Source organism: Bos javanicus, chromosome 11 (genome assembly GCF_032452875.1).
Source record: "Bos javanicus breed banteng chromosome 11, ARS-OSU_banteng_1.0, whole genome shotgun sequence".
Taxonomy (NCBI): Eukaryota; Metazoa; Chordata; class Mammalia; order Artiodactyla; family Bovidae; genus Bos; species Bos javanicus.
Genome location: NC_083878.1, coordinates 106,171,251 through 106,197,647, shown reverse-complemented (window position 1 = coordinate 106,197,647; position 26,397 = coordinate 106,171,251). Strand labels below are relative to the sequence as shown.

The following is a 26,397-nucleotide window of genomic DNA, read 5'->3' as shown; positions in this document are numbered from 1 at the left end:
GCAAATATAAAGGAGGTAAAAGGCGCCCGGGCGCGGCGGGCTGGCGAGTGCAGCGGCGCCTGGGGAGGCGCGTGGAGCCGCAGCCCGACAGCGCAGGGACCGGGAACGCGGCGCCGCTGCCCCGGCCGGGCCGGCCCCGCGAGCGCAGCGCCCGCCCCCGTTGCCCGCCCGCCGGGCGCGGCTGGATGTGGCGGGGGTCCCGAGTCGCCGGCCCCCGGCCCCCAGCGCCCGGAGCGCCCAGGGGTGGCGTGCGGGGCCCGGGGACGCCGCGCCTTCCATGCGCCGAGGCGCGCCCCGAGGCAGCCGGGGGCCCGCGCCGAAGCCGCCGCCCGCGCTGAGCCTCGGCCCGCGCCCGGCGGCAGCATGAGCCAAGCCGAGCTGTCCACCTGCTCGGCGCCGCAGACGCAGCGCATCTTCCAGGAGGCCGTGCGCAAGGGCAACACGCAGGAGCTGCAGTCGCTGCTACAAAACATGACCAACTGCGAGTTCAACGTGAACTCGTTCGGGCCGGAGGGCCAGACTGCGTTGCACCAGTCGGTCATCGACGGCAACCTGGAGCTAGTGAAACTGCTGGTCAAGTTCGGCGCGGACATCCGCCTGGCAAACCGCGACGGCTGGAGCGCGCTGCACATCGCCGCGTTCGGCGGCCACCAGGACATCGTGCTCTATCTCATCACCAAGGCCAAGTACGCCGGCGGAGGCCGGTGATGCCGGTCCAGACCCCGGCCTGCACGCGGGCCCCGCGCGCGTCCTCCTTGCTGTACCTTCCCGCCAACTACCTCGGTGTGCGCCCGGCCCTCGGAGCCCGCGGCCACCACGAGTCCGGCGCGCACGTCCGTGCCCACGGTGGCCGCGCCCGCCCGCCCACCCGCCCGCGGCCGGGGGCCGGGGCCGCCTCCCCCCCGCGGCCACCGGGGACCGGCCGGGGCGCTTCCCACGGCCCCGCCCGCCGCCGCGCGGGTGGGGGAGGAGCGCGGGCCCCAGCCCCTTTGAAATATGAGTCTCGCCACCAGCAAGTTCGGAATCCCGAGACACCGGATCCTCCTGCTCGAAAAGTTTTCTCCTGAAGGTGGAAGGACCCGTGGCCGACGCGCGACGGAGGAGACGCTCTGCTGTTCCCGGGGCTCTAAACTATTTATCACGTGTGTGCATATTTGTGGGTGATGTTTGTGCGCCTGAATTTTGTGTTTGGAAAATATTGTGCGTGGTCAATGTGGTTAAGGCGGGGGGGGGGGGGCGGGGTGATGTACTTTTTTTTTTTAGTCTTAAAACTAAAAACTTGAGTCTTGTCATTTCTTGGTTGCACTGAAAATACCGCCCAGCCTGATGGTTCCCCGGCGCTGCTCCGTCCTCTCCGGCTTCTCCCCCTCAGCTCCCCTCCTCCGCCCGCCCCGCCTTCCCCTCTCACACACACGATTCCGCGTGAGTTTTGGAAGCCCCGGGCCCCGCTCCGCCTTCTCCGGTGAGAGGCCGCCATCCGCCAAGCCTGCCGGTTTTCAGAGCTTCCGTGGGAGCCTGGGTGCTCGGGTGTGGCGGTGACGGAGGTGGGGATCAAGCCTTCCTAGTTAGTTCTATTATAGTTAACAGTCGATTGCACACTTTTTTAAAAAAAGTAAATGGATTTGCCACAATTAAATGTCATAACATTTATGACAATATAAAATATTAACATATTTTAAGCCAAGTTTTAGGTGTATTTTTTGAATCTTGGTTATAGACCCAATTTTAAAGGGCGTTGTATCCAGCGTTGTGAAGGCAACTGTACCCATATTTATATTTTTATAAAATGCCTATAAGACTGTGACTCTCTTGTGCTACTTGCCGAGTGAGCTGAAGGGCCGCTTTACCCCTCTTCAGCCTCCCAGAGCTTCCAGGACCCGATTCGAATCCGAAAGCCCTGCCAGGCGGGAGGGGCCGCGCGAGGACCCAGGCCGGAGGCCGTCCCTCTGCGTCACTCTTAGTCCCGAAAGGCGCCCTTCCTGGTCTCCGAGGTTCCAATTTTCTATGCAACCCCACACCCCGTGTTGTTTTGATCCTGAGAAATAAAAGGGAGGCTGAATTATTCAAATTTAAATGAGGCTTCCCCAGGGTAGAAGTGCTGCTGACCCTTCGTGCAAAAATGGGGAGCACTTGAGGACACAGGTGGGTGGAGGCCCTTTGTGCGTGGCTGGTCAGATTTGGGCAGTCATCTGTGGCTTTTTATAAAACCTTGTGTGAGAAGAATATATTGATAATGTCAGTGAAAAGCAGACATTGAAACTGAGGCACAGATTACTCCAAAAGGAGTTTTTCTGTATATTTTTTCTAGATGCAAATACCTTAATTATGTTAATTAATGTTAAGACTTTCTAGGCTTACGTGGAAGCTGTGTATGGGTCTCGGTGTGATCACTTCTAACTGGATGAAGTCTGCAGCACATTCCTGAGTGTACGATATAGACTTGTAGCCCAGCATGAAAAATTTATAAATAAATTTTTCATTTATCTTTTTATATTAAAAAAAAGTCTGTTGGTTCTTGGGCTTGGCACGGGATGAGAGTCAGGCTGCAACGTGCTGTTTGCAGAGACGACCGCGCAGCACTTGGCTTGTCTCCACCGCAAGACAGAGCCTGGGAAGCTGGCTCTGGGCTGAGCTCAGAGGCACCGCAGTGGCCACGCACAGGGCTTGTGAGGACCCCGCCTGCCCACGTTCCAGCTGCAGGAGCACCCCAGGGCGCCTAGAGCCGCTTCCTCTGCTCCTGGCAAAGCAGCCAAGGCCTCCCCGTGGGAGTTCTACTTGAAACTCCCCCCCACCCACCCCAAAGCCAGCCTGCCAAAGACGCCTCTTGTCTCCATGCCCCCAGTTACTGTGGGTTTCTTCTGGACCACCTGCTGCACGGAAAGGGTACCCTTTAAATGTGGGGGAGCTTCTGATGACTGTAAGGTCCCTTCTTCCCCTCTGATCCCTAGTGCCTCCTGAGAGTTAAGGCCAGCATGCCCCAAGCAGCCACTACCCCAGGGCACAGACCCTGAAGGCGAAGGCGACTCTGGTCCACCCCTGGGGCTGGTATAGGAGGGGCTGCAGGGGATGGACAACCACCCCCTACTCCCCCAGCCCTCCTCCCCCTGCAAGAGCAGCCTGCCCAGAGGGGACTGAAAGCCAGGCCTCGAAGTTTTAACTTGACTGCGATGCAGGAGTTACAAGGTGACTCGTTCTTGTAAATCTTTCAGACACCCCTTCCAGAAGCCTGAGGGTGTCGGCTTCCCCTCAGGAGGGTTGTAGCTACATTTTGTTCCCAAGACACAAAGACCCATTGTCATTCTCCTGTTCCTGCTTTGCATCTCGAGCTCTGTTCTGCCCTGAGGATTTTCCAAGGGAATCGTCAGTTGGTTAAACAGACATTCCCGGACCCCGGCTGGTATTGGGCCGATGGTCTGGCTCCCTCCTAAGACACCACAGAGACGGACGGAATATTTGACGCAAATGAGCCCCCAGGGGAGGTGGTGTCTACCTGGCCACTCAGGCCAAGTGAGAAGATCTGCCCTGGGGGGAGGGGTGCCTGGCCCCAAAGGAAAAGGCGCTGCAGGAATTTGGACACTGTTGGGGCATCTGGCCTGGGTACTACCTGGCCACCCAAGTGGCTGGAACACGTCTCCACTTCCCACGCTGACACCGCAGGAGAAAGAGTCAAAGCTATCAACAAACGGAGAAGGGAGGGCGCAGGCTCCTGATGCAGGCCCCCAGCTGAGTGGTCAGGGCCGGGTGCTCACTGCGGGGGATTGGCCAGCGCTTCACCTGGGGTCCCCACCACCCCGCCTCAGGCTTCGGATGTGGGAACAGCTCTTTAAGCCTCTTGGTGGCCCGGGTGACAAAGAGGTGCAGTGACCCCCGCAGCCCAGCCTCCAGGATCCCACGGTGCGTGTGAGGTGTGTGCGAGGAAGCCAGGCCTGCCGGCCAGGGCACCCCAGGGGGAGCGGTCTGGCAGGCAGCCCTTGGGCCTCTGGGAAGCCCCGGAGTGGCTGCCGTGGAGGAGGCAGACAGACCAGCGACCAAGGGCAGGGCCGGAGCCCTTCTCCCGGCCAGGACTGCTGGCAGCTCCTGGCCACTGTCAGGCTCTCTGACCTAAGCCCGGCGGAACTCAGGAAGTGTTTACTGTTGGAAGGGATGCCAGAGAGACCAGGAAATGCAGGCAAATGGTCAGCCAGAAAGAGTGATGTCCAAAGCCAGTGGGCGTGGGAGCCAGGACAGAGCCGGTCAGAGCTGAGAGCCCAGGCAGCCGGTGAGGAGGGCGAGGGGGCCGGGGGCCCTCCGGCTCTGCCCCCGCAAAGGCCCTGCGGTCAGCACAGGGCGCTCAGCCGCGTGCACACGGGCAAGGGCCGCGGCCCGCAGCTCTGACCTGCCGGAGGCAAGTGCCTCCTCGGGCCGCATGGAGCCTGCCGGAGGAGGCCGGCCTACACCCGGCTTGCCAGGCTCTGGGGACAACTGGGAAACAAAGGCCGAGGCCAGAGTCTGCCCGCGCGGGCCGGGAGGTCTGGGAACCGCCGAGGGCTCCTCCGGAGGCCTCCCGGGCACCCCCTCCCGGGGCTCCTGGGTTTGGGGAGGCCCCTCCCCCACAGCCCCGCCGCGGCTGGCCCGGGCTCCCCTCCTCTCTGCCCGGCGCATTCTTCTGCTTGGCTGTACGTCGGGTCGTCGCGGCTCGCGTCCGTCTGTCGATCTTTCTTCTCGCGCCCCCTCCAAAGCCGCGGGCCCCATTCATTCCCGAGGCCTCTGCCCTTTCCTGCGCGCGGGTCCGCTCGGCGAGCAGCTGCTATGCTAATGAGGACGGGGCGGGGGGCGGCGGGGATCGGAGGATGGGGGCGGCGAGGCTGCGGGGAGCGGGACGGGGGCACTCGCGGGGGGAGCCGGCGTGGCGAGGCAGTGGGGGGCGGCGGGGCAGTGGGGCCCGGCCGGGGCGGGGCGGGGGGCGGGCGCTCCCAGAGGCCCGATCTCTGCGTTCAGACCCCGCGGGGGCGCCTGCCCCGCGCACCCACTCGCGGGCCGAGGGGTGCGCGGGGTAGAGACCAGCTGTTATCTTGCTCTGGGGTCGCGGCCTGGGGAGGCCGGCTGGTTCTGGAGGCCCCCGACCCCGCGCCCACCGGTGTGCCCCTCGCAGGCCGGGGACTGGGCCGAGACGCGGAGCCGAACGGCCCCGCTGTCCCCCCGGCCCGGGTGGTTGGACGCGGCCCCCCCGGAGGCGGTGCCCCGGGGCCCGGGTCGCGGCGAAAGGGGACGGGGCGAGACGGCCGGAGAGGACGCGCGGCGTCCGAGGGGCGACGACGGCTGGAAGCGAGTGGCCTCTGAACCCGGCTCTCGGGGTCGGGGCGAAGCCGCCGGCGGCCGGGCGCCCACGAGCTTGGACGGCGAGCAGCTCCGAAGGCCCGGCTCGGACCCGGGCGGGGAGGCCAGCGGCACGGGCTGTGCTGCCGCCCCGCGGCCGCCGCGGACACTGCGCCAGGGGCCGGGCTCCGGGGCCGCGCAACCTCCGCCTGCCGCGGACCCCGGGGGTCCTCTGCGCACCACCCTCGCGGGCCCGCAGCCCGCGACCTCGTCTTCTCCGAGGGGCCCGGGGCAGCTGAGGGCCGGGACTCGACGGTCAGGTTTCGAGCCGAAGGCGGTCGGGGTGGGCGCAGGCCTGGCTCGGGTGCCCGCGGCGGACAGCGCCCTGCAGCCCCCGGTCGGTCTCCGCTCCGGTGACAGCACCGGCCAGGCCGGGGGGCACCTTGTGGAGGGGAGGCCGCGGAGGGCCGCTGCCTGGCGGGTAGGGCGCTGGAGCAGGTCGGCGGTCCAAGGAAGGGGCAGCTGTGCTGACCCTATTGATGGACGTGAAAAATGCACAATTTTCAGTGTCCTGAGCTGAAGATAAGGGATCTTAGGGAGCACTGTAGCCCCGGAGACAGCTTCCCATAGCTCTGAGTGAGGGGCTGCTCCCTAACAGTGGGGGAGCAGCCACTATCCTTGTGACCTGGCGTGGGGGATGGGGGGGTGGGGGGAGCCCCCTGGGGGGGATGGTGAACACTCGTAGTGCTGCAGCCAAGCACACATTTCAGTAGAAGGTAGCTGGGAGCACTGATGGTTTTCTTGTTTTTCTATGTATGGAAAGACGCAAGAATGTGTCCACAAGTTTTCCTGAAATATATCTAACTCTCTAAGGGGCTTGTTTTCCCAAAGCACAAAGGGCCTTATCCCGGCTTTCATCCTGAATTCCTTTCAGGGTGCACTGTAGGTCATGACTGCCGCGGCTGATGACTTGATCTTGGTACAGTCCATCACGGCTTCTACAGGCCCTGGAAAGAGACCCGGACCAGGCCCCGGGGAAGTGAGCCCATCACGGGCCTGGTGGAGTGACTGGCTGTAGTGTGCTGTTCTCCTATTTATGGTCAAAAGGGGAAGGAAGGACATTCCAGAGCCCCGGGCCACAAAGAGCGGACAGTCAGCAGGACACAGGATGAGCCCAAGCCCCGTGGACAGGGCCACGTGACTCACTTCAAGACACAGACTGCTTCCATCAGAACCATCAGGTCCAGCTGTGGGTGCTAGTCGAGCATCCACAGAGCCTGGAGCCCTAGCAGAGGGGGCCGGTGGTGGGCACGGCTCCAGCGGTCAGGGGAGGCTGGCCCTGGGACGGCAATCTCCCTGCCCCGCCCTCCATTCCACAGAAAGGGTCTGTGCTGGGCGTGACCGAGGAAAAGACTTCTCTCCCTGTCTGAACTCTCGCCTGGCTCAGAGGTGGGGCCTAGAGAGCAGGTTTACCCCTGGTGGGTAAAATCTGCCTCTTCATGTCTGGGGGCCCCTCACTGGTACCCTGTGAACAAGAACACCCAAGGGAGCCAAGCCCAAACTGTCCTACAAACTTTCCAAAGGAATATAATATGTAAACAAGACAGAGTGTATTTCTCATCCTGAAGTTAGCGTAGCTGGTGTTGGGCTGGTATGTGGCATTAGGGTACAGACTGCTGTTCTGCTGGGTGGGCCTTTCATTCACATGGCTTAAAATGGCAGCCCTTATCCAGCCATCAAGACTACATTCCAGCCAACAGTCAGGGGCAGGGAGTGGGAGGGGAAGAGGCCTGGGCCTTCTCCTTCCAGGGCACTTTCTAGAAGCTGCTTTTGCTAAATCTCCTCACATCCCATTGGCTAGAACATAGTCACATGACCAACCTCACTGCAAGAGAGGCTGGGAAGGGTAGTCTTTATTTAGTGATGTGCCCGGCTTAAAGCAGGGCCAGAGGAGGAAGAGCTGCAGCCTTAGGGGCGCTCTGTCTCTGCCCGTGACTGCAGCGTCTAGGCCACGTCGTCAGGCAGGCTCGTCTGCGTCTTGTGCTCTGCCTTGTTCTTGCCCGACGGGAGGTTTGTGCTGAAGAACTTTCTAAGAATTAAAACTGTCCAACAGTGGCCTGAACAGATGAAAAGCGGAAGCACTCCTGGATGTGGGCGAGAGCCAGCCTCGTGGGCACTAGGAACTACACCTCCGGGGCCTGACAGATTACCCTTGCACCGCCCCTTGAGAACCCAGAAGCAGGGGCACCCGTCCCCTTCTCCAGCAGAGACCTGATGCTGCAGGGCAGGTGAGCAAGGTGCTGCTGTGTGGCCATCGGGAGGTGGGAGGCCGGGCCACGCTCGGGCACCCTGCTCCCCGAGTGCCCGGGGCAGGCCTGGGCACAGAGGAGGGTCAGCCTTTGCGCCCTGCTCCCTGTTCCCGGTTCGCCAGCCTCCCGCTCCCTTATCTCAGGGCAAAGTAATGAGTAACCCAGGACTTGGAGTTCTCAAGGCTATTTTGTCAATAAAGTTCTCCTTCTCAAGTGTCCCAAGACGTCTTTTGGGGCATGGCTTTTTTTCATTTTAATCAAGGTTGAAAGAAAATCGTTAAGTTTATCATTCACATTCCTAAAAATCAACTTTACTGTGGTGTAATCTACATACAATAAAATGCAGCCATTTAGAGTGTGATAAGTACGGACAGATGTGTGCACCCAGATAATCCACACAGCCCAAATACAGAGCATGCCCATCAGCCCCCACGTTTCTCAAAGCGGCTCCTCCTGCCCAGCCCCAGGTCACCGTAGCTCTCCCGGTGGGCTACAGGATCACCTACAACAGGCTGATGTGCACTTCCTGGATTTCTGAGCCCTCTACTGCACTCACCCAAGTTGTGGCAGTAACTTTGGAGAGGCGGGTAGGTCTTTTTTATTTTTTATTTTTCCACTAGAAAAATCTGGCTGGTACCACACAAAACACAGGATAGTTTTCATTGGTAGTATTTCTGTGAACAGAATTGTCCTAAATAAAAGTCCAGGCAGCACAGGGCCACCTCAGAGGGCCCAGGGAGGGTGGGCACGGACCCACCCCTTTCATTTTGAAAACACTCCATTCCTGTCTCTCGGGCACTGATCCTTAAGGACTGGGACTCTGACCCCAGGGTGCTTTTAGACAACCGTCTTATCAAGTTAACGTTTAGAAAATAAAACAGTACCCTGGGCATTTATCCAGAAAAGGTGAAAACTCTACTTCAAAAAGATGCACGCACCAGTGTCCTCAGCAGTGCCGTTATTTACACAACAGGGAAGGAGCCGCAGTGCTCACTGACGGTGGGGGGTTAAAGAAGGTGCGACACACACACACACCACACACGCGCGCGCACGCACACACATGCACGCACGCGTGCACACACACATGCACGCACGCACACCCACACACATGCATGCAGGCACACACATGCACACACTGGAACAGTACTCAGCCCTAAAGAAGAATGAAACAGTGTTATTTGCAGCGATGTGGATGCACCTAGAGATGATCAGACAGGGAAAGACAAATATCATGCGATGCCACTTACATGTGGGATCTGAAATATGACACAGCTGAACTCATTGACAAAACAGAAAGACTCAGTGGAGACACTCGGTCGTGTCTGACTCTGTATGACCCTGGGGACTGCAGCACGCCAGGCTTCCCTGTCCATCACCAATTCCCGGAGCTTGCTCAGACTCATCTCCATTGAGTCGGTGATGCCATCCAATCTCATCCTCTGTCGTCCGCCTCTCCTTTCCTTCAATCTTTCCCATCTTCAGGGTCTTTTCCAATGAGTCAGTTCTTTGCATCAGGTGACCAAAGTATTGGAGCTTCAGCTTCAGCATCAATCCTTCCAATGAATATTCAGGACTGATTTCCTTTAGATAGACTGTTTGATCTCCATGCTGTCCAAGGGACATGTCTCAAGAGTCTCCTCCAACACCACAGTTCAAAGGCATCAGTTATTCAGTGCTCAGCTTTCTTTATGGTCCAACTCTCACATCCATACATGACTACTGGAAAAACCATAGCTTTGACTAGACAGACTTGTGTCAGCAAAGTAATATCTCTGCTTTTTAATACACTGTCCAAGGTTGTCATAGTTTTTCTTCCAAGGAGCAAGTGTCTTAATTTCATGGCTGCAGTCGCCATCTGCTGTGATTTTGGAGCTTCCTCCCCAAAATAAAGTCTGTTTCCATTGTTTCCCCATCTATTTGTGATGGGACCGAATGTGATGATCTTAGTTTTTTGAATATTGAGTTTTAAGCCAGCTTTTTTACTCTCCTCTTTCACCAGCATTAACAGGTTCTTCAGTTCCTCTTTGCATTCTGCCATAAGGGTGGTGTCATCTGCATATCTCAGGTTATTGATATTTCTCCTGGCAATCTTGATTCCAGCTTGGGCTTCATCCAGCCTGGCGTCTCTCATGATGTACTCTGCATATAAGTTAAATAAGCAGGGTGATGGTATACAGCCTGGATGTACCCCTTTCCCCATTTGGAACCAGTCTGCTGTTCCACGCCCAGATCTAACTGTTGCTTCTTGACCTGCATACAGATTTCTCAGGAGGCAGGTCAGGTGGTCTGGTATTCCCATGTCTTTAAGAATTGTCCAGTTTGTTGTGATCCACACAAAGGCTATAGCATAGCCAATGAAGCAGAAGTAGATGCTTTTCTGGAACTCTCTTGCTTTTTCTATGATCCAACAGATGTTGGCAATTTGATCTCTGGTTCCTCTGCCTTTTCTAAATCCAGCTTAAATATCTGGAAGTTCTCGGTTCAGGTACTGTTGAAGCCTGGCTTGGAGAATTTTGAGCATTACTTTGCTAGTATGGGAGACGGGTGCAATTGTGCGGTAATTTGAGCATTCTTTGGCATTGCCTTTCTTTGGGATTGGAATGAAAACTGACCTTTTCCAATCCTGTGGCCACTGCTGAGTTTTCCAAATTTGCTGGCATATTGAGTGCAGCACTTTCACAGCAACATCTTTTAGGATTTGAAATAGCTCAGCTGGAATCCCATCACCTCCACTAGCTTTGTTTGCAGTGATGCTTCCTAAGGCCCACTGGGCTTCACGCTCCTGGATGTCTGGCTCTAGGGGAGTGATCACACCATCGTGATTATCTGAGTCGTTAAGATCTTTTTTGTACAGTTCCTCTATGAGACTCACAGAAAATGAACTTGGGACTTCCCTGGTGGCCCAATGACTAAGACTTTGGGCTCCCAATTCCGGAGGATGGGGTTCGATCCCTGAGCCAGGGAACTAAACCCCACATGCCACAAATAAGAGTTCCCATGCAGCAACTAAGATCTGACACAGCCAAATGCATCATCACTTAATTTAAAAAAACAGAAGATGATCAACCATACTTCAATAAAAAGTAATTATTTTAAAAATAAGACAAACCCCTACAAACTATGCATGAATCGGATAACTAATCAGAACCTGCTATACACAACAGGGAATCCTACTCAGTGCTCTGTAATGGCCTATTTGGGGAAAGAATCTAAAAACATCACACACGGTGCTGTTGATACACACATGACTGACTCACCTCGCCAGACACCTGAGCCAACACACACGTAAATCAACTGCACTCCAATAAAAAAATGTACTAAAACTAAATAAAAAAGACAACCCCCCAACTTTTAAAATGGGTAGACCTGGAACAGACACTTCACACACACCCGTGCCTACGTGCTGCACACGTGCTACGTCACTTCAGTCGTGTCGCACTCTTGTGACCCTGTGGACCGTCACCCGCCAGGCTCCTCTGTCCATGAGATTCTCCAGGCAAGAATACTGGAGTGGGTTGCCATGCTGTCCTCCAGGGGATCTTCCTGATCCAGGGATGAAACCTGTGGCTCCTGCACTGCAGGCAGATTCTTTACCGTTGAGCCCCCTGGGAAGCCCTCGTAAACACACATCAATACCAATGTTCAACAGGCATGTGAGGAAGTGCTCAGCGTGATCAGTCAGCAGGGTGACACATATGGAAACAGCAATCAAACGCCACCTGAGGCTAGACTGACCAATGGAAAGGCCCAGAACACCCAGCATGCGGGGACTGAGTCCACCGGATGCCCCACCCACGGCAGGAGGGTGTGCCAAATGGAGTGGTCACCACGGAAGTCCATCCAGCAGTTCTCACAGAGGCAAGTATTCAGCTGCCCTTTGACCCCAAAGAAATAAAACATAAGAACACAAAATACATTCAAGAATCTTTGTAGAAGCTCTATTCCTTAGCACCCCAAACGTCTGTCAAATTGTCATTTTAAAAATTGTGAGACTTTCCTAAAAAGGACCACAGTGGGAAGCTGGACATCGATGATGACTTCATATAATTCCATTTCTACCAAGTTCTAGAGGTTTCATAACAGACAAAACCACCCTCTGGTGGAAAGTAGCTTCTCTGGTGTGGGGCGGGTGATGAGAAGGTGATGAGAATGTTCTCTAAGAGCGATGTGGGTCATAAACACACAGACTGTCACTGGTGTGTACACACTGGCATCTCACTGTCTGTTCATTAGTCCTCGATTTAAATAAAAACAGCAGAATGTGGTGAACCCACATAATAAAGTGCTGTTATTGTCAGTTCAGTTCAGCCGCTCAGTCGTGTCCGACTCTTTGGGACCCCATGGACGGCAGCACACCAGGCTTCCCTGTCCATCACCAACTCCTGGAGCTCGCTCACACTCACATCCATCAAGTCGGTGATGCAATCCAACCACCTCATCCTCTGTCACCTCTTCCTCCCACCTTCAATCTTGCTCAATATCAGGGTCTTTACCAATGTCAGTTCTTCTCATCAGGTGGCCAAAATATCGGCGCTTCAGCTTCAGCATCAGTCCTTCCAATGAATGTCAGGACTGATTTCCTTTAGGATTGACTCGTTTGATCTCCTTGCAGTCCAAGGGACTCTCAAGAGCCTCCTCCAACACCACAGTTCAAAAGCATCAATTCTTCAGAGCTCAGCTTTCTTTATAGTCCAACTCTCACATTCATATATGACCACTGGAAAAACTATAGCTTTGACTAGACGGACCTTTGTTGGCAAAGTAACATCTCTGCTTTTTAAGATGCTGTCTAGGTTGGTCATACCTTTTCTTTTAAGGAGCAAGCGCCTTTTAATTTCATTGCTTCAGTCACCATCTGAAGTGGTTTTGGAGCCCAAAAAATAAAGTCTCTCACTATTTCCATTACTTCCCCATCTATTTTCTGTGAACTGATGAAACCCCATGCCATGATCTTAGTTTTCTGAATGTTGAGCTTTAAGCCAACTTTTTCACTCTTCTCTTTCACTTTCATCAAGAGGCTCTTTAGTTTTTCTTCGATTTCTACCATAAGGGTGGTGTCATCTGCATATTTCAGGTTATTGATATTTCTCCTGGCAATCTTGATTCCAGCTTGGGCTTCATCCAGCCCAGCGTTTCTCATGATGTACTCTGCATATAAGTCAAATAAGCAGGGTGACAATATACATCCTTGACATACTCCTGTCCCAATTTGGAACCAGTCTGTTTTTCCATGTTCAGTTCTAACTGTTGCTTCTTGACCTGCATACAGATTTCTCAGGAGGCATTAAGGTGGTCTGGTATTCCCATCTTTTTAAGAATTGTCCACAGTTTGTTGTGATCCACACAGTCAAAGGCGGTGGGTAGTCAATAAACAAGAAGTAAATATTTTCTGGGAACTCTCTTGCTTTTTTGATGATCCCCAGATGTTGGCAACTTGATCTCTGGTTCCTCTGCCTTTTCTAAATCCAGCTTGAACATATGGAAGTTCTCAGTTCACATGCTGTTGAAGCCTAGCTTGGAGAATTTTGAGCATTACTTTGCTAGTGTATGAGATGAGTGCAATTGTGCAGTAGTTTGAACATTCTTTGGCATTGCCTTTCTTTGGGATTGGAATGAAAACTGACCTTTTCCAGTCCTGTGGCCACTGCTGAGTTTTCCAAGTTTGCTGGCATATTGAGTGCAGCACTTTCACAGCATCATTTTTCAGGATTTGAAATAGCTCAACTGGAATTCCATCACCTCCACTAGCTTTGTTCGTAGTGATGTTTCCTAAAGCCCACTTGACTTCGCATTCCAGGATATCTGGCTCTAGGTGAGTGATCACACCATCGTGGTTATCTGAGTCATTAAGATCTTTTTTTGTACAGTTCTCTGTATTCTTGCCACCTCTTCTTAATATCTTCTGCTTCTGTTAGATCCCATACCGCTTCTGTCCTTTATTGTGCTCATCTTTGCATGAAATATTCCCTTGGTATCTCTAATTTTCTTGAAGAGATCTCTAGTCTTTCCCATTCTATTATTTTCCTCTATTCCTTTGCATTGATCACTGAGGAAGGCTTTCTTACCTCCTTCTATTCTTTGGAACTCTGCATTCAGATGGATAGATCTTTCCTTTTCTCCTTTGCCTTTAGCTTCTCTTCTTTTCTCAGCTATTTGTAAGGTCTCTTCAGACAATCATTTTGCCTCTTTGCATGTCTTTTTCTTGGGGATGGTCGTGATCCCTGTCTCCTGTACAATGTCACGAACCTCCATCCATAGTTCTTAAGGCACTCTGTCTATCAATCCTAATCCCTTGAATCTATTTGTCACTTCCAGGGTATAATCATAAGGGATTGGATTTAGGTCATACCTGAATGGTCTAGTGGTTTTCCCTACTTTCTTCAATTTAAGTCTGAATTTGACAATAAGGATTTCATGATCTGAGCCACAGTCAGCTCCCAGTCTTGTTTTTGTTTTTAAATTATTTTTAATGAAGGATAATTGCTTTATAGAATTTTGTTGTTTTCTGTCAAACCTCAACAGGAATCAGCCATAGGTATACATATATCCCCTTCCTTTTGCACCTCCTCCCATGTCCCACCCAATCCCACCCCTCTAGGTTGATACAGAGCCCCTCTTTGAATTTCCTGAGCCATACAGCAAATTCCTGTTGACTATCTATTTTACAGATGGTAATGTAAGTTTCCATGTTACTCTCCATACATCTCACCCCCTCCTCCCCTCTCCCCATCTCCATAAGTCTGTTCTCTATGTCTGTTTCTCCATTGCTGCCCTGCAAATCAATTCTTCAGTACCATTTTTCTAGATTCCTATATATGCGATAGTATACGATGTTTCTCTTTCTCTTTCTGACTTACTTCATTCTGGATAATAGGCTCTAGGTTCGTCCGCCTCATTAGAACTGTCTCAAATGCGTCCCTTTACGACTGGGTAGCATCCCAGCGTGTATATGTGCCACTGCTTCTCTAGCCATCCCTCTGTTGATGGGCATCTAGTTGCTTCCGTGTTCCGGCTATTGCAAAGAGAGCTGCAGTGAACCAGGGGATGCCTGCGTCTCTTCCAGCCTCAGGGTGCATGCCTAGGAGTGGGACTGCTGGCTCCTGTGGTGGTTTTACTACTAGTTCTTAAGGACTCTCCTCACCGTCTTCCATAGTGGCTGCCTCAATTTACATTCCCACCGACCGTGCAAGAGCGTTCCCTTTTCTCCACCCTCTCTAGCATTTACTGTCTGTAGACTCTTTGATGATGGCCATTCTGATCAGTGTGAGGTGATATCTCATTGTAGTTTTGATTTGCATTTCTCTGACAATGAGCGATGCTGAACATTTTTTCATGGGTTTGTCAGCCACCTGAATGCCTTCTTTGGAGAAATGTCTGTTTAGGTCTTTTCCCCACTCTTTGATTGGGTTGTTTGTTTTTCTGGTATTGAGTTGTCTGAGCTGCTTGTATATTTTGGAAATTAATCCGTTGTCAGTTGTTTCCTTTGCTTTATGTCCTCCCGTTCTGAGGCTTGTCTTTTCACCTTGTTTGCAGTTTCCTTTGCTGTGCAAAAGCTCTTAAGTTTAATCAGGTCCCACTTGTTTGTTTTTTATTTTATTTTCATTACTCTAGGAGGTGGATCATAAAAGATACTGCTTTATGTCATCAAGTGTTCTGCCTGTGTCCCCTCTAAGGGTTTTATTGTTTCTGGTCTTACATTTAGGTCTTTAATGCATTTTGAGTTGATCTTGTGTAGGTGTTAGGAAGTGTTCTAATTTCATTCTTTTACATGTAGCTGTCCAGTTTTCCCAGCACCATTTACTGAGAGGCTGTCTTTGCCCCATTGTATATTCTTGCCTCCTTTGTCAAAAATAAGGTACCCATAGGTGCATGGGTTATTTCTGGGCTTCCCATCTGTTCTGTTGGTCTATATTTCTGTTTCTGTGCCAGTGCCATACTGTCTTGATGACTGTAGCTTTGTGGCATAATCTGAAGTCAGGAAGGTTGATTCCTCCAGCTCCATTCTTCCTTCTCAAGACTGCTTTGGCTATTTGGGGTCTTTTGTGTTTCCATATGAATTGTGAAATTTTTTGTTCTAGTTCTGTGAAAAATGCCATTGGTAATTTGGTAGGGATCACACTGAATCTGTAGATTGCATTTGGTAGTACAGTCATTTCCCCAGGAACGTGGACTCTCTCTCCATCTGTCTATGTCATCTTTGATTTCTTTCATCAGTGTCTTATAATTTTCTGTGTACAGTTCTTTTGTCTCCTTAGGTAAGTTCATTCCTAGACATTTTATTCTTTTTGTTGCAATGGTGAATAGGATTGATTCCTTAATTTCTCTTTCTGATTTTTTATTGTTAGTATATAGAAATGAAAGTGATTTGTGTGTATTGATTTTGTATCCTGTGACTTTGCTAAATTCACTGATTAGCTCTAGTAATTTTCTGATAGTATCTTTAGGGTTTTCTATGTACAGTATCATGTCATCCGCAAGCAGGGATAGCTTTACTTCTTCTTTTCCAATATGGATTCCTTTAATTTCTTTTTATTCTCTGATTGCTGTAGCTGGGACTTCCAAAACTATGCTGAATAATAGTGGTGAAGGTGGACACCCTTGTCTTGTTCCTGATCTTAGAGGGAATGCTTTCAGTTTTTCATCATTGAGAATAATGTTTGCTGTGGGCTTATCATATATGGCTTTTACTATGTTGAGGTAGGTTCCTTCTATGCCCATTTTTTGAAGAGTTTTAATCATAAATGGATGCTGAATTTTGTCAAAGGCTTTTTCTGCATCTATTGAGATTATCATATGGTTTTTACCTTTTAATTTGTTAATATGGTGTATCACATTGATTGATTTGCATATATTGAAGAATCCTTGCATCCCTGGAATAAACCTAACTTGATCATGGTTTATGAGCTTTTTAACGTGCTGTTGAATTCCATTTTCTCAGGTTTTGCTGAGGGTTTTTGCACCTCTGCTCATCATTGATGTTGGCCAGTAGTTTTCTTTTTTGTGTTGTCTTCACCTGGTTTTGGTATCAGGATGATGGTGGCCTCGCAGAATGGGTTTAGAAGTGTTCCATCCTCTGCAATTTTTTGGAAGAGTTTTAGAGGGATAGGCATTAGCTCTTCTCTAAATGTTTGACAGAATTCTCCTGTGAAGCCATCTGGTCCTGGGCTTTTGTTTTTTGGGAGATTTTTTATCACAGCTTCAATATCAGTGCTTGTAATTGGGTTGTTCATAATTTCTATTTCTTCCTGGTTCATTCTTGAAAGATTGAACTTTTCTAAGAATCTGTCCATTTCTTCCAGGTTATCCATTTTATTGTGATATAGTTGTTCATAATGGTCTCTTATACACCTTGCTATTTCTGCAGTGTCTGTTGTAACATCTCCTTTTTCATTTCTAATTTTGTTGATTTGATTCTTCTCTCTTTTTTTCTTGATAAGTCTGGCTAAAGGTTTGTCAATTTTGGTTATCTTCTCAAAGAACCTGCTTTTAGTTTGATTAATCTTTACTATTCTTTCATTTATTTTTCCATTTGTTTCTGCTCTTTTATGATTTCCTTCCTTCTGCTATGGGGGGGGGGGGTTGTTCTTCTTTTTTCAGTTGTTTTAGGTGTAAAGTTAGGTTGTCTATTCAACGTTGTTCTTGTTTTTTGACGTAGGATTGCATTGCTATCAACTTCCCTCTTAGAGCTGCTTTTGCTGCATCCCATAAGTTTTTGGTTGTCATGTTTTCATTACCATTTCTAGAAATTTATTTCCCTTTTTATTTCTTCAGTAACCTGTTATTTAGAAATGTGTTGTTTAATCTTCATGTGTTTGTGTTTTTACAGGTTTTTTTCTTGTAATTGATATCTAGTCTCAGAGCATTGTGGTTGGAAAAGATGCTTGATACGATTTCAATTTTCTTAAATTTACTGAGGTTTGATTTGTGACCCAAGATGTGGTCTGTCCTGGAGAGTGTTTCATCTGCGCTTGAGAAGGTGTGTTCTGCATTTGGATGGAATGTCCTGAAGATATGAGATCCATCTCATCTAATGTGTCATTTAAGACTTGTGTTTCCTTATTAATTTTGTTTTGATGATCTGCCCACTGGCGTGAGTGGGTGGTAAAGTCTCCTGCTACTATTGTGTTACTGTTAATTTCTCCTTTTATGTCTGTTAGTGTTTGTCTTATGTACTGAGGTGCTCCTATGTTGGGTGCGTAGATATTTACAATTGCTATGTCTTCCTCTTGGACTGATCCCTTGATCATTATATAGTGTCCTTCCTTATCTCTTGTACTCTTCTTTATTTTAAGGTCTATTTTGTCTGATATGAGGATTGCTACTCCAGCTTTCTTTTGCTTTCCATTTGCATGCAAGATATTTTTCCATCCTCTAACTTTCAGTTTATATGTGTCTTTAGGTCAGAAGTGGGTTTCTTGTAGTCAGCATATATGTGGTCTTGTTTTTGTATCCATTCAGCCAGTCCATGTCCTTTGGTTGGAGCATTTAATCCATTTACATTTAAAGTTATTATTGATATATATGTTCCTACTACCATATTCTTTATTGTTTGGGGTTTGATTTTGTAGCTCTTTTACTTGTCTTGCATTTCTTGACTATAGAAGTCCCTTTAATATTTGTTGTAAAAGTGGTTTGGTGGTACTGAATTCTCTCAACTTTTGCTTGTCTGAAAAGCTTTTGTTTTCTCCATCAATTTTGAATGAGATCCTTGCCAGGTAGAGTAATCATGGTTGCAGAATTTTCCCTTTCAGCACTTTAAATATATCCTGCCATTCCCTTCTGGCCTGCAGAGTTTCTGCTGAAAGATCAGCTGTTCAATGTATGGGGTTTCCCTTGTATATTACTTGTTGCTTTCCGTTGTTGCTTTTAATATTCTTTCTTTGTGTTGAGTCTTTGTTAGTTTGATTAGCGTGTGTCTTGGCATGTTTCTCCTTGGGTTTATCCTGTATGGGACTCTGTGCCTTTTGGACTTGATTGACTATTTCCTTTTCCATGTTGGGGAAATTTTCAACTACAATCTCTTCAAATATTTTCTCATACCCTTTCATTTCCTCTTCTTATTCTGAGACCCCTATAATACAAATGTTGGTGCATTTGATATTGTCCCAGAGGTCTCTGAGACTATCTTCAGTTCTTTTCATTCTTTCTACTTTATTCTGATCTGCAGAAGTTATTTGCACCATTTTATCTTCCAGCTCACCGATTCGTTCTCCTGCTTCAGATAGTCTGCTATTTATTCCTTCTAGAGTATTTTTAATTTCAGTGATTGTGTTGTCTGTCTCTGTGTGGTTATTCTTTAGTTGTTCTTGATCTTTGTTAATTGATTCTTGCATTTTATCCATTCTGTTTTGAAGGTTTTGGATCATCTTTATTATCATTATTCTGAATTATTTTTCAAATAGTTTGCCTACTTCTTCCTCATTCCTTTGGACTTCTGTGTTTCTAGTTTGTTATTTCATTTGTGCAGTATTTCTCTGCCTTTTCATTACTTTTTTAACTTATTGTGTTTGAGGTCTCCTTTACCCAGGCTTCAAGGTTGGATTCTTTCTTCCTTTTGAAGAAAGATTGGTGCAGTGGTTTGTGTAAGCTTCTTATAGAGTGAGATTTGAGCTGAGTTTTTTTTTTCCCTCCGATGGGCAAGGCTGAGAGAGGCGGTAATCTTGTCTGCTGATGATTGGTTTGTATTTTTGTTTTGTTTGCTGTTTGGATGAGGCGTCCTGCACGGCCTGCTGCTGGTGGTGGGGTGATGCTGGGTCTTGTGTTCAGGTGGTTTCCTTTGTGTGAGTTCTCACTATTTGATACTCCTTACGGTTAGTTCTCAGAGAAGGCGATGCACCCCACTCCAGTACTCTTGCCTGGAAAATCCCATGGGCGGAGGAGCCTGGTGGGCTGCATGCAGTCCATGGGGTCGCAAAGAGTCAGACATGGCTGAGCGACTTCACTTTCACTTTTCACTTTCATGCATTGGAGAAGGAAATGGCAACCCACTCCAGTGTTCTTGCCTGGAGAATCCCAGGGACGGGGGAGCCTGGTGGGCCGCCGTCTGTGGGGTTGCACAGAGTCGGACACGACTGAAGCGACTTAGCAGCAGCAGCAGCAGCAGGGCTAGTTCTCTGATAGTCTAGGGTCTTAGAGTCAGTGCTCCCACTCTAAAGGCTCAGGGCTTGATCTCTGGTCAGAAACAAAGATTCCACAAGTGGTTTGTTATGGCTTTAAGTAAGAGTAAAACAAATATCCAAAACCAAGAAACCAAAGAGAAACCCCAGACAAATGGCAGTTACAAAATCAGGCAAATAATAATGAAAATAATGGAATATACACATATACATATACACCTATAAGCAAAACCAAAAGAGTCCAACAAAAATAAAGCACAATAGATTGACCTGATGAACAAAGGAAACCAAAAGTTATATCTCCCAGTTAAGAACAAAGCTAACTAAGCACACACTGGAAAACAAAACTGAAGCAAGGTGCCAAGGCGGGGAATAAAGCAATGGAAACAAAAACTAAAAAATATGTTGAGGGGAAAGGAAAGAAAGAAAAGAAGGAAAGAATAGATATGCAAAGTTAAATAGAGGTAGATAAGATTTATATACATTAAAGATTAGCTTCAAGGAGAAAAGAACAGTAGGAAAAGCAAACAAGGGAATAAATGTAGAAAAAATAATAATAGGTTTGAAAAAAATTTTTAAAAGAGGAAGAGGAAAGAAAAAAAAAAAAAGGAAAACTCCACAAAGCTGCAAAAGCCTAATGTAGAGGCAGAGATTTATAACGACAATAAAAAGTGTGATTGAAAAGAAAAAAAGAAACTCTAAAGTTTAATTAGATTTCATAGTGCCAATAAAACTGACAACTACAAGAAGGGGCGGGGGGGGAAGGAAAGAAAAAGAAAAAAAAATCCAAAAGAAACTACAGAACAAGTCAAAACATAAGAATAAGAAATGTTTTCTTGAGTCACTGCTGTCAGCGTCCTTCCCTCGCTGGGACTCACGGTCCACCCCACCTCGCTAGGACGCCCTCCAGCGCTGTGCTGGTCTCTGGACCTGCTGTGGGCAGCTCAGATTCTAAACTGGTCCTACTCCTGTGTGTTCTTGCCTCCAGTGTCCACAGCTATCAGAACCGCATTTTCTTTTGTGGGAGCTCTCAGTGTCCTTTTATACATTCCGTAGACACAGAGTCTGCCTAGTTGATCGTGTGGATTTAACCTGCAGCTTGTACAGCCGGTGGGAAGGTTGTGGTTCTTCTTCCTTAGCCACACTGCCCCTGGGTTTCAACTGTGGTTTTATTCCCACCTCTGCATGTGGGTCATCCACTGGGGTTTGCTCCCGAGGCTGCCCTGGAGGACTTGGGTTTGCCCCTGTGAGGGCCCGGTGTAGAGGAGGTGCAGCTGCTTGGGTCGCAGGGTTCTGGCAGCACCAGGTACTCAGGGCGGGTGGCAGCCAGGGTAGTAGGAAATACAGTGCTCTAGACGGGTACAGCAACCAGTATCGGCCAATACACTCCAGGATTTTTGCCTGGACAACTCCCCTCCTCCCTGACAGAGATGCCTGGCAGGCCACAGTCCACAGGGCAGCAAAGAGTTGGACACAACTGAAGTGACCCCGTGTGAATACATGCAAGACATTTCGTGCTGGTGGCAGCTCTGCCCCAGTGAGGGCTGAGCGTGAAGGTGGCGCAGCTGCTTCGGTCGCAGGGACCCTGGTGGTGCCAGGTGTGCAGCGACACAGACTGCCTCCGCTGCAGGACTTACGGGCCGATCAGAGTCTTTTTTCGAGCCTCTTGTAGCTGGCGATCAGAAGGCCTCTTTGGCCAGTCTTTCTCCATAGCTCTGCCCATTCAGGCACTTAGAGGGCTCCCTCGCCTGGGGTCCTTCTCTGTTGTTTGGCGCGTCAGGCACATAGAGGGCCCCCCTGGGTGGGGTCCTACTCTGTAGATGGGTGCATCAGGCACTTAAAGGGGCACCCTGGGTGGGGTCCTGCTCTGTGGTTCCGTGCGTCAGGAGTTTGGTGGGCCAGCCTCTCTACTGTTCAGCTGCAGATGCTGGCTGTGGGGAGAGAGGCTATGGGGATGGCTCCACCCCCTACACGTGACTCAGCAGTGTCGCCGTGCTTCCATGGCTGCCTGGCTTTCCTCCACAGGCATTTCCCCCCACGATCTCCTCCCTCACATCCCCTCGATCCATCTCTCCACAGTCAACAGCAGCCCTCGCCCTGGGGTTGCTCCACAGTCCCTAAGCTCCAGCTCCCAGCCACCGCACCTTCCAAGGGACCTGCGTCCCTGTCCGGGGTACGCAGGGCTGCGGCAAGGACTGTCGATTCTCATCCCACTTAGGCTGTCGCAGCTCAGCTGTTTCACTCTCAGCCTTAAATGTTTCTCCTCTGACTCAGACAATTGCCCCGATGCAGGGATCAGACCCCTGCTTCAGTCCCCCGACCCGCGAGGGCAGGTCCACTCCTAGTAACGCTCCTGTCTTCCCCGCTATTTCCTGCATCCTCCCGAGTTTTTCGTGGTTCCGTATATTCTTTTCTGCTGCTCGGGTCCTCCTGTTGGCTCTCAGCTGGTGCTCCACACGCACGTCTGTGTCTGAAGGTGTATTCCTGCTGTGTTCATGGAGAGAGACGTGCTCCACGTCCACCTACTCCTCCGCCATCTTGCACAGCCTGCTCTTTTTGCTGACTGTATAGAGCTTCTCCATCTTTGGCTGCAAAGAGTATGATCAATCTGATTTTGGTGTTGACCATCTGGTGATGTCCATGTGTAGTCTTCTCTTGTGTTGTTGGAAGAGGGCGTTTGGTGGCTCAGACGGTAAAGCATCTGCCTGCAATGCAGGAGACCCTGGTTCGATTCCTGGGTCGGGAAGATCCCCTGGAGAAGGAAACGGCAATCCACTCCAGCACTCTTGCCTGGAAAATCCCGTGGACGGAGGAGCCTCATAGGTTACAGTCCATGGGATCGCAAAGAGTCGGACACGACTGAGCGACTTCACTTTCACTTTCACAGTGCGTTCTCTTGGCAAAACTCTGTTAGCCTTTGTCCTGCTTCATTCTGTACTTCAAGGCCAAACTTGCCTGTTACTCCACGTATCTCTTGACTTCCTACTTTTGCATTCCAGTCTCCTATGATGAAAAGGACATCTTTTTTGGGTGTTAGTTCTAGAAGGTCTTGTAGGTCTTCATAGAACCGTTCAGCTTCTTCAGCATTACTGGTTGGAGCATAGACTTGGATTACTGTGATATGGAATGGTTTGCCTTGGAAATGAACAGAGATCATTCTGTCGTTTTTGAGATTGCATCCAAGTACTGCATTTCAGACTCTATTGTTGACTATGAAGGCTACTTCATTTCTTCTAAGGGACTCTTGCCCACAGTAGTAGATATAATGGCCATCTGACTCCAGTCCATCTTAGTTCACTGATTCCTAAAATGTTGATGTTCACTCTTGCTGTTACTATAGTCCATAATATTCTTGAAATATTTACACATATGAGGAAACAATGATTATCGAGTGTTTAAGCAAGAACAGCAGCCGTGCTGCACACATATGGGCGTACATTTGTTTGCTTTTACCCTGGAAAATATACACCAAGACGCAAAAAAGACTATCATATAAATGATTTAGAAATAAATATTAAAAAAAAAAACTGTGTGAGCTCTCTACATATGAAACAAGAAATCATTGCCGAGGAGTATTTTAAAAACATAGACTCACAGAAGCTAAGCCAAGCTCAGAGGTGAGAAGATTTGATATTACCATGATTCATAGGTTCCATGAAACCCTAACCAGAATTCTCAGGGTTCAGGAGGAACTTGTCAGGCTGACTCTAAAATTGTTGTGAAAAATACAAAGGACCGAGAACAGGTGGGGACTGGGTGGGAGTAGGTGCTGCCCGAGACCCCAGACTCAGCACTGCCCATGGTGGGCCTGAGAGGTGGCCCAGGGTCTGCGAGACCCGGCTGATGCCAGAAGCCGCCTGGCTCAGGGCGCACTGAAGAACACGTGGAAATTACAACAAAATTCAATCCCACGTCATGTGACACACAGAATTGACTTGGTCAGGGGAAGTCTGCAGGCCAACAGTTCTCGTTCTTGGCATAAGATGGGTGCCTGCCTTCCTGCCTTCAGGGGTAAAAAAGGGTTCTTAAAAAGGACACCAGAAGCCAAAAAAAGAAAAAAGTAACATACATGAAAACATTAAAATTGGGAACGTGTGTTCATCAGCTACAGGAGAGGAAAGACAAGGAGGAACATCCCATCGCCACACACACCATGAGCAGCAGGCTTGTCTCCAGAAGCTGTCAACGTGTGAAAAGGGGAAGTGTTCATCGCTCAGTCGTGTCTGGCTCTCTGTGACCCCATGGACTGGAGCCCGCCAGGCTCCTCTGTCCGTGGGATTCTCCAGGCAAGAACACTGGAGTGGGTGCCGTTTCCTTCTCCAGGGGAATCTTCTTGACCCAGGGATCGAACCTGGGTCTCCTGCACTGCAGGCAGATTCTTTACTGTCCAGGCCACCAGGGAAGCCCCCAGAATCAAGAGGCATTTAGAAAACAGGCGGAAACAGACAACCTACTGTATAGCCCAGGGAGCCATACTCAGCATCCGGCAGTAACCTGCGATGGGAGAGAGCACCCTGGGAGAGGGCACGTGTCTACATACAGGCTGCTGTCCTCCGGACACTGGCACGGCTTTGCAAATCAACAAGGTTTTAACAAAAAAAAATTTTTTTAAGAAAAAAGAAGAAGACAACCCACTTCAAAATGTTTAAGAAACTTGAACAGGCACTTGATAAAAGTCATCCAGGAAATGCAAGCTAAAACCTCCAGGAGACGCCTCTGACAACACCAACTGTCGGTGTGTCTGTGGTTCGAGAGGGACTCTCCTGGGTGCTGCCATGAGGGTGCATCTCTGGGGACAGTGCAGCTTAGTGACTGAGACCCCAAATTCCACCCCAAGGTATACACACGGTTCTCTCCCCTAGGGCTGCCCTGATAGCCCCCCAGACTGCGTGACTTAAACAAGCATGTTACCTCTCAGCCCTGGAGGCTTGACGTCCGGACACCGCTGCAGATGGCCGGCTTCCCCCTGGGCCTCCCTTCTGTGTACGAGCTTCCCAGGTGGCACGGTGGTGAAGAACCCACTTGCAAACGCAGGAGACACAAGAGACACGGATGCCCTGAAGGAGGAAATGGCCACGCACTCCAGTGTTCTTGCCTGGAGAATCCCATGGACAGAGGAGCCTGGCAGGCTACAGTCCGTGAGGTTGCAGAGAGCAGGACACTCTGAGTGCTCCCCTCTGTGTATGTCTGCCTGGGTCTAAACTTCCCATTTTTATAAGGACACCAGTCACGCTGGATGAGGGCCCACCTCAAAGTCCTCAATTTAACTTGATTACCTCTGGAAAGACCTTTTCTCCAAATAAGGTCATATTCTGAGGTGCTGGGATTAATACCCAACATATTAATTTTGGGAGGACACAGTTCAAGGCATAAGAGTACCCAAACTCTGTGCATGCCCCGTGCACAGAGATGTGTGCAGAAATACTTAGGGTGGTGTTACAACAGCAACAATACCGCAAACGTCAAATGCCGGTGGTGAGATGGATAGAGAAGACTCGGTAGGTCCCTAAAACGGAACGCACCGCGGAAAACGGACACTACACTGCGCGTCGCGGCAGGGGTGTGTCTCACGAGCACTGTGCTGATCCGAGACCAGACGCAGAATAAACACGCCGCGTGGCTCCACGGGTGTGAGTCCTGCCCACAGGCAGAGTGAAGCAGAGATGGACAGGTGTCCAGAGCGGAGGACTAAAGAGCTCAGAAAGCCTTTCCCGAGAAAGCTGGAACACAAGCGGAAATTTCAGGACCTCGGGAATTGATCAAAGGCATTGGGAATGCTTATTCAAGAAAAACGGTGGGAGCTCAGAGAGCACCCATGGAACCCTACAGCAATTTTGCCGGGGTCGTCCTGCCACACCTCCCCCCAACTGTCGTCAAACAGGAGAGGCAGCTGGACAGGCCGCCAGGCACAGCCGCCCCACTGCTGGGGCTGACCTCCCGGGGAGTGACCTGAGAAGATCTATTACCAGCCAGAGTGGCCGTGGCCACACTAAAGCCAGGAGACATGCAAACAAGAAAGTATAACACATACACAACGGGGAAAAGAGTCATAAAAAACTGTCTCTGAGGGAGTTCCCCTGTGGCCCACTGGCTAAGGATTCCGGGCTTTCACTGTCATGGCCCAGGTTCAATCCCTAGTCAGAGAACTAAGATCCTGCAAGCCATGTGACTTGGCCAAAAAAAGAAAACTATGTTTTTTATTAAAAACAACCCAAAAACTGTTTCTGACAGAGCATAGATGTTGGACTTAGCACAAAGGGACTTCAAAGCAGGTATTTTAAATATTTTCAAAAATGTAAATGATGAAAGAAGAATTATGTTTACATTTCTGAGTGTGTGTGTGTATGGGGGGGCGGTGCTTCCTGATGCTCAGCAGGTGAAGAAACTGCCTGCAATGCAGGAGATGCAGGAGATTCAGGTTTGACTCCTGGGTCAGGAAGATCTCTTGGAGGAGGAACTGGAAACCCACTCCAGTATTCTTGCCTGGAGAATCCATGGACAGGGGAGCCTGACAGGTTACAGTCGATGAGGTCGCAAAGAGTCAGACACAACTTAGCAACCAAAGCAGCAACAACAACATGTACTGAATTATTAACAAGCACAAAGAAGAGCTAAAAAGGGCACCTGCTCCCTTGCTGCCACCAGTCTGAGACTCGGAATGTCAACGTGGGATTAGA

The 26,397-nt window shown here is 49.8% G+C and overlaps 1 protein-coding gene across 1 annotated transcript; it reads left to right on the top strand.

The window, feature by feature from the left end:
• Positions 1-12: 12 nt before the first annotated feature.
• Positions 13-7,828, top strand: NRARP (NOTCH regulated ankyrin repeat protein). The gene is made up of 2 exons (XM_061434326.1): positions 13-4,258; positions 6,230-7,828. The coding sequence occupies exon 1, from the start codon at positions 364-366 to the stop codon at positions 706-708; it is 345 nt and encodes a 114-aa protein (XP_061290310.1). The 5' UTR covers positions 13-363; the 3' UTR covers positions 709-4,258; positions 6,230-7,828.
• Positions 7,829-26,397: the final 18,569 nt, after the last annotated feature.

Excerpts from the sequence above, each read along its gene's own strand:
- NRARP (XM_061434326.1), top strand. The coding sequence starts at position 364 with ATGAGCCAAGCCGAGCTGTCCACCTGCTCGGCGCCGCAGACGCAGCGC.